The 13,331-nt window shown below is 40.3% G+C and overlaps 2 protein-coding genes across 6 annotated transcripts; both read left to right on the top strand.

Moving 5' to 3' along the window:
• On the top strand, positions 1–13,192 carry LOC111270755 (uncharacterized). Of its 5 annotated transcripts, none has more exons than XM_022851149.2 (4): positions 1–16; positions 10,824–10,998; positions 11,495–11,579; positions 12,710–13,192. In XM_022851149.2, the coding sequence occupies exons 2-4, from the start codon at positions 10,839–10,841 to the stop codon at positions 12,873–12,875; spliced, it is 411 nt and encodes a 136-aa protein (XP_022706884.1). In that variant the 5' UTR covers positions 1–16; positions 10,824–10,838; the 3' UTR covers positions 12,876–13,192. The 5 variants fall into 5 exon arrangements, with proteins under 5 accessions (XP_022706884.1, XP_022706883.1, XP_022706881.1 ...); XM_022851148.2 differs by lacking the exon at positions 1–16 and adding an exon at positions 9,799–10,074; XM_022851146.2 differs by lacking the exon at positions 1–16 and adding an exon at positions 9,801–10,051.
• On the top strand, positions 3,908–5,248 carry LOC111270754 (uncharacterized). The gene has a single exon (XM_022851145.2). The coding sequence runs from the start codon at positions 4,124–4,126 to the stop codon at positions 5,036–5,038; it is 915 nt and encodes a 304-aa protein (XP_022706880.1). The 5' UTR covers positions 3,908–4,123; the 3' UTR covers positions 5,039–5,248.
• Positions 13,193–13,331: the final 139 nt, after the last annotated feature.

Here is a 13,331-nt window from a genome sequence, read left to right as displayed (position 1 = left end):
TCGGCTTCATGTGAAGGTGAGTATTATCACAGTACTCGTAATTTGGCCAGGTCCTCAGCTATAATATCACCACTGACAATTTATGTGTTTGTGAGCTTAACCAATGACCGTTTCGTATTCTATACAATTTTTTTGAGTCTTCATCCACAGTTCATCGTTACTGTAGCCTGTTTTAATCCAGCAGGCGTTTTCTAGAACTGCCGTTGCTCTCTGAATAAATGCAGCTTGTTGGATCGATTAGAGAAAATAATTGCAGACTCAAGTCGCATGTCACACAAGGATAAAATAGGGCAACATGTTTTTTCAATTCCTTGAATGAACTCGTACATAATTGTATGATGTTTTCATGCAATTAGGTATGGTATATAAAATGTGCAATATATGTGATTATAACTAATGTGCAATGTACGTGTGAAGATCATCGGACGAAATTGGAAAAAAAAAATACTCACTACTACATCAGGTTTTTTATTTTGCTCGATAGGTTGGATCATTCCACGTACATACTCTGGAGTCAAGTACTAGTGCCTTATTCGCGCTGGTAGGACATTGCATGTGCATATTTGGGTTTTTGGTATGATCGATGAAACAACGCAACAGTGGTTAGAAGAAAATCGACATCATTTCTCAACAAAGCGATAAAAATAACGAAAAAGTTATCACGGTCATTTTTTGTTAGATTCTTCACTTCCCTAACACACTTTGGTGACTCTCTCAAAGCCAATTTTGTACCTTTTATTCTCGTTTTGAAGGCATTTCAAATATGTTCTCACCCAGCAAGGGATGTCGAATAATCTGTGCATTATTTCTAGGCTTCTTATTAGCAATTGTCGTAAAACCGGCTCCTCATATCAGCAGGTCGACGGACTCAAGGCACCGTCATATATGGCTTCTCATTATGATACTGCATCGCATCGACTTGGGTTGCATACGTTAGGTATTTCACAAGTGCAAAACAGATATATATATATATATATATAGATATCTATCTAGTGAAAAGTTATTTAAAAGAGAAGGAGGCCATCATTAGGATACTAATTAAGTGTGCCTTTTTTAAACAGGGAGAGAAGAGAAAACCGAAGCTTTCTGAACAAGCCTGTCGGAATATATTAGCAGACATAGCTAATCCTTGTCGTCCCCAGCTTCACTCATCATCACATGTGATGAACCTGTCATACTTGATTGTCTTACATACTAAATGGCATCACTCCAAGCCATACGATCTAAATCGAGCAATTTGGGAATGTAGTGGAAAAGGGCGGTTAATCAGCTCAACCGAAAGGCGTTTTTGCAGGAATACAGAACTCGAAAAGTACAGTGTGCAGACTGGTAATTTCGATCCCCTACAAAAAGCGCCTAATACGCCTTACGTCCTATCTACATTTGTCCAAATGTCACTTTTTCTCAAAGCGCACCCAGCCAGAATACATTTGTATATTGGGATACGATTAATCGATTAAATTTGCTTCTTAGTATATCAGTGAGATGATTATCTAACAGTTATACACGCGTCGAGGTTAAGTTGAATAAGGAATCTCCAGTGAGAAACGTTGTATTCGTTAGATCAGACAAATTCCTTTTGTATTATGACAAGCAAACTGGGTTACCTAAAAACATGTCATTTGACACAGACACACCAAAGGCCATTGATACATATAAGGCTAATTTTAGGCAAGTGTGATCGTGCCAAGTCAAGTGGGAGTCTCTTGGGTACCAGTGCAATTCGCTACCTCAGTGCCCTGTACTTGCTAATACCTAAAACAAACATTGCCACATGAATCTTCTAGTGGTAACGGTTGCTGTAACATCTTGATGCATCTATTCAGTAACGCTATTCAGCGTAAGGTCTTATGCGGATAGGAGTGGGAACATAGGGTGCCGTGGAAGACCGAATCTCTTGAATTTCCACTCGGTTCTAGATATAATACGGTAGCAGTTCTCGATGTGGATATCAGACCTTTGATATTTTCTTTCCCTGATCCAAAACATTGAAGAGATCAAATTTAATGTTAATAATTTTATAAGTTAATTTATAAACAATTATATATATAAGGACTTCCACTCATACTGGTTGTCCCAAATTGCCTTAGAGTAAAGGGCTAAATTGTACAATTTCTTCAGCCTGAATATACTCTGCCCGTAAGTCTGCTGCTTATGCAACAGCTCATCTAACAACAAGTAGAGAAGCTTACGAGCATCTATCATGCAAATATGTTGTCTTGTGCAACGTAAGCTTTAATAAATCTTTTTGAGCCCAGCGCTATCCAATTTTCAAAGCTTTTATTAGGCCTACCTCACCTTTCGTTTAGGATATTTGCTCCGGACCTTGCCGCAAGTCAGTGCAGCTACAGCCGGCTACAGTTGTGATGATGCCTTAGCAGCCACTGGCTTTGATGTGGTTTCAAATCATGACCAGTCTACTATCTGACTTCGACATCAGTGTGATAGGCTGCTTCAAAACTGTTTCTTCAAGTTCTTGGTTTATTAACAGTCACCTTTCCTACCTGTTACCAAAGTTGATTTCTGAAAAAATAATTCTCTATTATTCCGACTCTGTTGACGGAATTTTTATAAGCTTGCTTTTTGTTGCTGAAAGTAGCGCTACTAGTTTCGATACTAAAGTTATAAGTTATTTAGTATCTATGCAATTAGAGACTAAAGCTTCAAAACACTTGGTCATAATCAATAGCTTGTGCTCGAAGATCATGAAATATACTAATGATAAAGCTAAATTATTATACCAAATACACATGGAACTTCAGGGAAAATAATCAACGAACTGTTCAGTTATTGAACAGAACGTGACTGGATTATCATTTGTGTGTTCTTCCCTCGCTGGAAGGTGAGGCGGTTTATGTAAGCGAGTTATCTCCTCATCGTTATCAACATTAATTGTTAAATAGAGACCTATCCAAGAGTGAGAGAATGATGATTCTACTTTGTTTCGTACTGTCGTTAACAGTAGCAGTTACTCTCACCTCAATGATAATTTCAACCAACCAGGCCAACAACGAGGGCACCGAGAGGCGGTAAATCGGAAGGCGTCTTCTACAAAACGTCGTTCAGTGTCATTTACCGATGTTGCTTATATTTGATTGGGATTTTGTAGATCCATAATATTATAATGTACCTTGGTTTTCGAGATCGTTGTCAAGGTAGCAACTGAACAATAACACAATGAAATCATTCGTGTTGATTGGTTTAGTCGAGAGCTAGCCCTTCATCGCTTCAGAATGCATGCTGACATTAATGACCCTTCAACGGTCCTCTTCTGCATAACATAAACTTTAGTTATTTGAACCAATCCGCCAAAGGCTGTCCAGTTGAAATTATTCCTTGAAGATTCACTTCTTCCGTGTCCGACACTTAATTTAATGGAAAATACATTTTTTTCTGCTTTCTTCAGAAAGTATAAAACTTCAGAAAGACTCTACATTAGTTACATTACCCTAGTCATGTACATTGCTGATGCGAATTACATTGATAAAATAAACCATCTTACCAAGGTGCACTTAAATAAATAAAACCATTCTGAGAAGAAGTTTTCCAATTTCCTAGCGAAATTAGACTCCTTTTGATGTATTAGCAATTTAATACGAGGGACATTATTGCAAGGTATGCGGCCAAACATCGTCAACAAATAAAATATCGAATGTATTCATGTTGAGATGATTCAAAATGCAACACCATCCAGAGTACACATGTTCTCGAAATAATAATAATATTTGTCTTTCCTGATTGAGACGATGCTAGACGGGCCTATCACCTGTCCTTGTTAGCAACTGAAATACAAACACGAATAGACAATCAAGCGCCCATTACGGATTCTGTTTGGTTCAAGAGGGCCATGCAAATTCAACGAAAAAACGTTCGTATTTGACGAAATAACTGATCAAGAAGTTGCTTCGAGACCAATTGTATATTAACATTTAGTGAAGTTGGCTGCGCCGTTTCGTATAGACGACGAAACGACCTTGGTCTCATACCATACCAGTCGGCCGTCAGACTTCGCTTGGAATTGCACAAGTGTTATAACTTCATCAAGTAGTGGCTAATTTGTTTCTGGACTTGGATCGATAATCATATTGAGAGAAAGAATTAAAACCAGAGAGACGAGCACGAAATGAGGCAGACTCCTGATCCGTGGGATGGCGCAGCTTCCGCGTTATTAAATCTTCTAGGTGGCGGGCTTGGTCTAAATGCCCAATGTGCACCACGAAATGCGCCAATACAGCCATCAGAGGGGCATCAACAGCTCATGAATGTCGCAGCAATGCCATTTGGCGGATACGGAGGAGGTCCATCGATGCCTTACGGGCCTACACCGCCGCAGCAATTCAATCCTGCACAACCACAGCAGTTCGCCCCGCCAATGCCGTACGGTTCTCTGCCACCATACGGCCCACAGATGTCCTTTCCCCAACCACAGTTTCCGTACGGACCCCCAACACAGCCTTTTGCTCCCCCGGCATCGATGCCTTTTGGTCCATGTGGCCCACCAGGGCAGCCGTTTTGCCCATCATCGCCGTTTGGCTCATTGCCGCCGCAATTTTGTCCGCCAGGCTCACCGTTTGGTTCGGCGTCTCCTCTTCCGTTTGGTGTAGCAGCACCACCGCCACCCCCGCCATTTTGTGGGTCGACAGGTCCGCCGTACCCCTCGCAGCTAGCGTTGCCATATAACCCGAGCCCACAACTGCCCTATGGCCAGCCAGCGCCATATGGGATGCCGACTGGATCATATGGACAACCGTTAATTTGTAGCCAACAAATGCTATGCGGTCTACCACAACCGTGCAATCCTCAACAGGATCCGTCGCAAATGCAGCTCGGCCAGCAGCCACAGGTACCCCCGGGTCAGGTGCCGGTGCCACCGGGAACACCTCTGCACCCCTCATGTGGTCAGTTACCCAGTGGCCAACAACCCGCGCCATTACAGCCGAGCCAGTCTGGCCAACAGGCTCAGCCTGGTCAACAGCAGACGGCGCCACCACCTGTTCAACAGGCAAATGGCCAACCGCATTGTCACATGCTTTATTAGGGCGTGAGATAATGCGTCCTGTACGTGCAGTCTCCTGGTTTTGTCCAACATCACTCAAATGCCCGGCTTAGCGTGATGCTGTGTTGCACTTTCAAGAGAATCTAGAGGATTTATAATCGGCTATTTCGTTTCGACGAAGTAGTTTGTTATTAGATCTCTGCTATACTCTGCGTGATAATATTAAAATTGATTCTACGTTCTACCCAACTAGTTCAAAGTTCTTGTTTGTGTGTGGCTGTCGCTTTAGATTTTAAGTACGTGTGAAAATGTGCAATCCACCCACAACTTCTAGTAGAGCTATCTATATAAAGTCTATTACTTATCGATATGTAAAATGGTAAATTGAACGAATTGTCATTACTTAGTACCAAGTTTATTTAGTACCAAGTTTATTATGCTGTAGCTCATTCTGGAAGAGAATTGTGCGACCTAGTTGTGCGTAGGTGCTACATGTCTCATTGAATTTAGTTCAGCTCACCAGTCTCCGCAGCGCCACTAATGCAGCACTAACAAATGTGAATGCTGCGAAACACTATATGAAACGATGCGCAATAGACTTTAACAGCGAGGCTGCGGTTCATTTCTGTTCTGTATTATCATATCGCGCATAGACCCTGTGTAATTGTTGTAAATTTTAAGAAATGCTAAATAACTAAATACGGAAGTTAATCCATATTACGCCTAGTTCCAGTTAACTGATGGAAGGCAGCTTCGAGCGTGGCGTTGCACTCACCTCCCTCAATGAAGCTAAGCCTTACAGAATTTGTAGAGCGACCACGAGTTTAATAATGATATTAACACAAACGGTTCGTTTTAGTTCCGAACTGCCGTAAAATTTTTACCGATAATTCTACGATGGATCCCTTGATAGTTGGACGTGGACGTCCAACGCATATTTGATTATATCACAACGAAGCCTTAAAGAGATACAAAACACCACGGTGCCAAATATACGCCTTGTTAGGATCTGCATAAATTACCATAACCGTGAATACTCATGTTACTACAAACATTCTCCGTAATCGGGTTTTTGTTACTAACAAACCTATACAATTTCCGCTTTCAAGGAAAAATCCCATATGGATAGAATTATCGAAGAGAGGATATCTTATCTGTACCTAGCGGTGACAATACCGTAAACGAAGATTCATAAACTTGATGCTGTTTTATACAAGAGTCAATTTCTTCTACTAATGTTGGATGTTGGCCTGCAACGATTAGTATGTGTTTTACGATACATATGAGCGAAGGACGATATGCTGTTCCATTGTGTTCGTATCACAAACGTTCTCTCCTTAGCGCATGCAATGTACAGATTTTGTTAGCACTAATAATTTTGAATCCAACAATTTAAGACTGTAATATCGCAATTACAAAATCTTCCCGTACGACATTACTTCCGTATAGATCAAAGCGTTCTGTTCGTTGTATATACGTTGCGATTATGATTAGATCTGCGATGGTTAAAGTTACTTTTTTGTAAATAGTTACTACGGCTAAAAGAAGTTGGTGATCCAGGAGTGCACAAACTAAGTTCGAGCCAGCATTTTGAGGTAAATCCCAGTCTATCTATTAAACTATCTATTAACGAACAAACAAACAAACAAACATCGAACTGTACTGCATGCTTTGCTCAGGTGGTTTATACGGGTGTACAACAGCACCACATTAAACCCAGCAACAGCTAGCTAAATTTAACAAGTAGAAACAAGTACTTCACATAACTAGATAAACACATTCAAAGTTAAAGACCGCAAAACGTTTACTAATGTTTACACACGTACGTTTTCATATTTATGATTCTTTTTGAGGTCGGAAGATTTGTCAGTTCAGATAAAGCCTTTAGGCCAAGCCACATAGGCCAATCGATGTTTGTCGGGAGTAAATACTATACCGGCTTACGAAATAAGCGATCTAGGATAGCTAGGTATTAGCAGGTTGTATATACACTTCGCACTTCATAAACACGAAACTGCATAACCGTTTGTGGACATTCATAGGCCACTTTTTCTATGAGTGCTTATGCTAGGACCAAAAATAATTCTGGTGAGAAAGTATATGTTTATATTTTAGATCAGTCATATGCACCTCTAGAATTTATCTTTTCAACATACTTTATCACTGTCTAAACCTATCCAACTTGGCGGTAATTATATGCTACATATTTTTATCATTCACATGAATCCAGTGAGCTGTAAATGCTGATAACAAACATTTTTATATGTACGTACAACTCGAAGATATGACTGTCACTTGCCTCGCTTTATTTTTACTAAGTTCGAAGAGAAACTCGAGAATTTTTTGAACAAATAACGCTATCCTTAGCTTGTAATCCTTGCGACAGAAGTTTTTACACTTTCTTTGGTAGCTCCATTGTCATTATACTACTTACGCCCCCATATCATTATAACACAACATTAAAACGGCTTGTTAACATCAATAGTTAGCGTCGTACAGCATATCGAATCCGTCTCTCTTTATCTCTCGCTTGACACGGAGAGGGTACCGTTTCGATGCTATTTTTTTTGCGAGATTTTCATTTGAAAAACAGCCTTACGAGAAGGCGAAGAGACATGGAGTAAGTAGACCCACGAAAGTCTCCTGGTCTGGCATGGATGGTCAAGCGAGATCTGACAGCCGCTGTACTTCTGTAACCCTGGTGCAGCAGCAAGAAGAGTAGATAAAGAAATTTTGTCTCTATTTCAGTTCCTTGGACTGAAAAGCTTCTATTCGAGAGAGTATTTTCAAACATTTCTTCAGATACGATACTCCTAGAACATGTTAGTGACGTGCTTTGCGGACGTCGAAGTTGTCTGAACTGACTGAATGGCGCAGACGGTGGAGTTGAGTAATGCCAAATAGGTCTCTCGGTCGGGTGGCGGCCGCAAATAGTAAGAATAACATCTCTGTCCAGACTAAAGATATTATTACATCGAAATAAAGTCGTTGTAGCTACTAGTTTCGTTTCGTTTTCTTTTGCTACAGTTAATTCACATTAGATTAAATGGTAAATCCTAGCCTCAAATCGTAAGAACATTCAAGATGACCCATTTGTGAATCCTGTCATAGACACGCTTCGGTACATGCTGCTTGACATAATACCTAATGGTATTTAGATCATATTAGTTGGTAAGTGTGAAACAATGGGCCATGTCAGAAGCTGCCACGAACCCTGTTACTTTCGCGATTTTTCTACTCGTAGCTTACCTGGAACTTATGGTTTAGTATGTAGTACAATCTCTTTATAAATTACTATAATAAGTAGATAAAAAAAATATATATAAATGAACACAAATTCCGATAAAATTCGCACATACCCTTTTCCCTGTTTTCCGCTAGGGAGAAGCGGAAGTTGAAGGGAGTGTCCAAAAATACACTTTGCTCATAACTGTGTTCAAAAAGTTGTAGGGGTAGCGGCACGAGAAAACTGTTGCAGTTCACCTTTACTGTTTCTTATGAAGGACAAAAATCTGGTTCCTGAATCCACAAGTATGTTTTATTTTTAGCGAGATTCCCCGAATTGAACATAAACCCAATGAAACCTACTATACTTTATCGGCATACCGCCTAAAAGCGATTTTCCACGCACCTATACTCACAAGCAAGCATCTTCACAAATCCATAAACGGACATTAGATGGCCAGACATTACACGAAGTGCGTAAAATTGACAAACGATTATACTGTGCCGAAGGCGGCAGATTCGTGGGCGAAACAGGAACACATAGGTAACCTGTGTTGCCGGTAGACTAGGCGTCCGCAGCTCTAAAGAAGACCTTATATTTGTATTATCGAGCACTGTGATTTTTTAACTATAGATTTGTCTTCTTTGTCGGTTTATCGCAACTAGCCAAGCGTTGTTTTTTGTCCAGTTACATCCAATGATGGTTTAAGCGGTTACAATTTTACCGGTACCGGTTTTAGCGGTACCGATGATGTGTGTCGGTGGCCGCAGAGTTGTTACAGAAACAACAAATATTTCTTATTGCTAATAAATTAGGCATCTGCACCCTAAGTAAATTTTCCTTTCCATATATTTATATAAGTTACTACGTATTGACATCTCTAAAACTGCTGCCACAACTACACCTATCACTCGCGGCTTTTAGTGACTGTACCATAAAAGAGACTATACATTCTTGAATAGTACGCAGAAAATGGCGAGACGATTCGAGGTCGTTAAATATCAGCACACAGAAGCTTATTGAGATCCAACAATTATGCAAAGATTTGTATACTATTACTATGTATGCGTTATATATCTCTGGCTCGTCCGATATTGTCGCGTTATTTTCCAAGGCTCAATTTGTAAGAATGACCGCTGGAACGTCGGGAAACGGTTAGGTCATATGTAACCTTTAAGTTCACCGTGTTTAATAATCGGTCAGTATCAATCTTGAAGACAACCGATAGCAAAAAAATATTGCGCAGACCTGACATTCATCTGCCAGGGTGATACGCCTATGTGCACGTTTTTCTTAGTCGAATTAGTCTCAGATATTCGATTTATCTCTCATAAGTTAACAGCATCGATACTTTAACGCCTGATCCGTTTTACCTAGCTTTTTCAGGCGCCAAGTGGTAACTTCCTATTGAGTACCCACAGCACGACAGAATCCCTGGCATTAAACGGCTCAAGCAACTGATTCAGTAGATAATCAAAAATACTGAACCTATCGCACAAATTTTGCAGGCCCCATATATAGAATATCAGGCAGCCTGCTTATCACGTGCCGACATATGATCGTGTGCATATAATTGTCGATTACTGTAGGATGAACGGTTGATGTGACATAGCTACCGCGTATCCTGTGACTGTGATCGGCGGAAACGACTGATATTTAGCTAAGGGAACCCCATTCGAACGTGGCGTCTCCAGTTCAGTAGTTGATGACTTGAATGAGATGCGACGCAATGACGCGCGGTGTCCGGAAAGCTCCCGGAAGCTGACTGGGCCTTTTGATGACTTGCAGATTTTCCGCCGCTATCTCCACTACGTCGACGATACATTAGGGTACGCCAAGGCTGAATTCCAGCGTAGGTAACCATCGCTATATCAGAAACGATAATACGTTGTCATTTACCGGGCAAGAGTTAGCTATTGAGGGCCACCATGGCCCCGCAGAAGCTGAGAAGCAGGGTTAGAGGGCTGTCATTATTTTCAATGGAGAAGGCGAGCTGTAGGATATCACTTGACTGCTTCGGTTGTTCCTGCAGGTCTAGTGTAAATCTCAACTAACCAACTGGAAACCAGAACTTTGAGAGTTGTCATAGCACACAAGCGCAAGGTTAACATTAAAATCTATTTCATTTCTATTTCTCTGCAGTATTTTCAGCTTTTATAGTGATTTTCTGTGATTTACTATGCGGATCAGTGCGTTGCGTAAGTTTAGCAGAACTTAGTGATTTATGAAGATGTAGTTGAGTTCAACGCGTAAACGAGTCGATTAACAAACAGCAAAAGATTCGTGCATATAGCCAAATTTGAAAATTCAGATTGGGGTGCATTTTTAAGCTAGGCAGTGATAGCTGGTGAGGAAAGAAGACATTGAGAACACTTAAGAAGAGTAACTTATACATTTGATCTAGGAGCATGACATAATGAGAATTTGTTGCATGAATGATATCTGTGTATACACGAATTTAGCTTCCGTATCTCGAATAGCTCGCTGTACGGTTACGAAATCGTAAAAAATAATAATTAATAATTTCATTAGTGCGTATAATATATCTGAAAGTAAGTATTCTTATTACTTATTAAGTATGTTCTTTACTTCTATCCGCAGTGAGTTGATCTATATATGCACCTTGCTGACATGGTACGCCCTTCATGGATGTTCAGTTTAGCCCTGGCTGTAGTTTTAATCGTATCCAGTTCTCAATTAAAACTGGTGCGTCGGCCAGAGGTAAATTCATGGGGAGAGACATTTGGCGATCCTCCAAGATCATCATACTCATTAAGTAAGTTAACCTTATTGCGTATTGCTTCTCATTGCTGATATACTACTTTTTGTGTTAAATTAAAAATTATAAAAAATATTAAAATAACGTGTTTATATTTAATTATTCGCGTTCATCATTGAGCAATATATAATATAGCAATAAATCATTGCATAAAATCCATGCCGAATTTTCGATCGCACAGCATCTGACCACCCTTAATAATAATAAGTACATAGGATATTCATGACTACCGATATAAACGACGTCATTTAAATACTGACTCCGGGTGTAGTATCTAGTAGTTCGTTTCTCAATAAGGCAGCCTGCGTAGTGCATATATATAGTATTCTTGTTGCACTACCTTTTTACCTAGAGAGGCTTTTCAAATGCTACAGTTAGAAACTTGCCAATGAGGAAATATTGAATGAAACAATGAAAAATTGCTCGCATAGATAAATAGGCATTTGAGTAATTCAGCAATAACAGTTAGAGTATCAACGTTTGCTATTTACAGATACACCTAGAGCAGTTCTTCGGGAGAGATACTGCTTTCCGAAGGGCTGGCCGGAAGGCAGGATCGACTGGCACGCAGGTTACAGGTATACGTGACCCTTTAAATAAATTGTGCGAGTGTCGAACTTTGGTGATTGGGTCTTTTTCCATTTTAAGCTTGGAGGCCAAATCAGCAGGCCCTGCTGCTTATCCTGGTGATACAGCTCAGCGCCTGGCGTGAGTTGTGTCACAAACATCAGTTTTCCTTCGCTCTGATAACAACATAGCATATAGGCATCAAAGTAGAAAATTATCAAACAATACACAATCCTAAAGGGTAAGGAGCACGTTTTGATTTTTCGGAAGATAGCCAGCCAAGTAATGTTTTCTTTTTCAATTTTCTCTGAATACATATTTGTGCGTCAGTTTCAATAGGAATTTGAATGCTGCCTAGAATTAGGCCTAAATAAAGCGAACACGCCCTAATTTAGGAAAGAAAGACAGTGCAAGCTCAAAGTGACGTTCTAAACTCCAGGTCAAGTATGTGACTAGTGTCATGAAGACACATACTATTAGTAGTGTGCCGATGCTTACGTCAGGAGCTCTTAGATTTCTGAAATAAAAACGCTTTCTTTGGGGGTAATCCATAGAATTGTAGTCTGCTTAACGTTCCGAACATCTTGCTTCTTGCAAAAACATTGACGTTGTTTGTCCGACTTGATGCCGTTCCGGCTAACGAGCACGCATGCGTGAGTCAATTGTCCGTCTACTTTAATTGGTTATTTTGCGACTTGGCTAGATCGCACATTCTGGAAAATTCGAGCAGAACTAGGTATAGAGCTGCACGAAGTTCAGTGGTTTCTGCTTTGATAAGATCAAGCGTGACCACTTTAGCTGAGTGGCCAAACAGAGTTATTCTATGCAATTTGAGGTACGGATCACAAATGAGGCATCTAAGCACTGCACAGCATGGTCATGTTGCTCGCATGCTTTTAGAATTATCATATATGACACTTGGCATACGATTTATATCTTTCAGTTACCATGAAGAGCTCTAACAGAATACAATTTTCTCTTTGTCCTTTGTTGCCTTCATGATAGCATGTGCTAGATGCATCTGTGTTGGCGCAAACTTATTCATCCATCAAGTTCATTTTAACATGAATAGATATATTGGTTAGATAACGCAGGGGTTTTCTTTCTCAATACTGTCTCTTGATTGGACTGGGTTGCACAGGTGTCTCGTAGTGGAATGTCACCCATTGGACTACGTGTGCCCATCAGGAGACTCATTTACCTTTCATGAACGATGTATGGCTTGCGACTTCATGCGAGACCTCGAATACGCCGGCTGGATTGTGCCCCATTATGATTATGACACTAACGACTACCGTTTTCCTTAGACACATTGCATTCATTGACAGCCTAACATAATTATTATTTATGTATTGTACACTATAAACCTGCTTGGGGATATTAGATCCTAAGCTAAGATCATTTGCATACAGCTGTTCTCTTGTTTGAGGAGAGGGAGCTTAGAAGTTACAGATGGCCAGCTCTTGTAGGGTATTTCGGTATACAACATTCTGTATATAGTAAATTGATTAGAGGGAAAGGGACTTCATGTCGTAGTAATGACCGACCCAACCCAGTTCCTTTTGGCTTTATGAGACATGCAATAGGCTGAGAAACCAATAAATGCATCGAGAAATACACTTGCCGTAGGTTTTTTCATTCTACACTCCTCGATTAAGACAATCCTTGCTATGCGTGCGAAATGGTACACGTTTTTGTGGCTAACATTTGTTGTCAAGCTTTGAAAGAGTAGTTGTGCTTTGTGTTTACAGCTCTTTAAACCT

The sequence above is a fragment of the Varroa jacobsoni genome, unplaced genomic scaffold (genome assembly GCF_002532875.2).
Source record: "Varroa jacobsoni isolate VJ856 unplaced genomic scaffold, vjacob_1.0 contig00107, whole genome shotgun sequence".
Taxonomy (NCBI): Eukaryota; Metazoa; Arthropoda; class Arachnida; order Mesostigmata; family Varroidae; genus Varroa; species Varroa jacobsoni.
This window is presented reverse-complemented; position numbering and strand designations above follow the sequence as displayed.

Bases quoted from the DNA above. Each gene is read 5' to 3' on its own strand.
- LOC111270754 (XM_022851145.2), top strand. From the start codon at position 4,124: ATGAGGCAGACTCCTGATCCGTGGGATGGCGCAGCTTCCGCGTTATTA.
- LOC111270755 (XM_022851149.2), top strand. From the start codon at position 10,839: ATGCACCTTGCTGACATGGTACGCCCTTCATGGATGTTCAGTTTAGCC. The intron at 10,999-11,494 runs GTAAGTTAACCT...TGCTATTTACAG, and splicing joins AAGATCATCATACTCATTAA to ATACACCTAGAGCAGTTCTT. The intron at 11,580-12,709 runs GTATACGTGACC...TGGGTTGCACAG, and splicing joins GACTGGCACGCAGGTTACAG to GTGTCTCGTAGTGGAATGTC.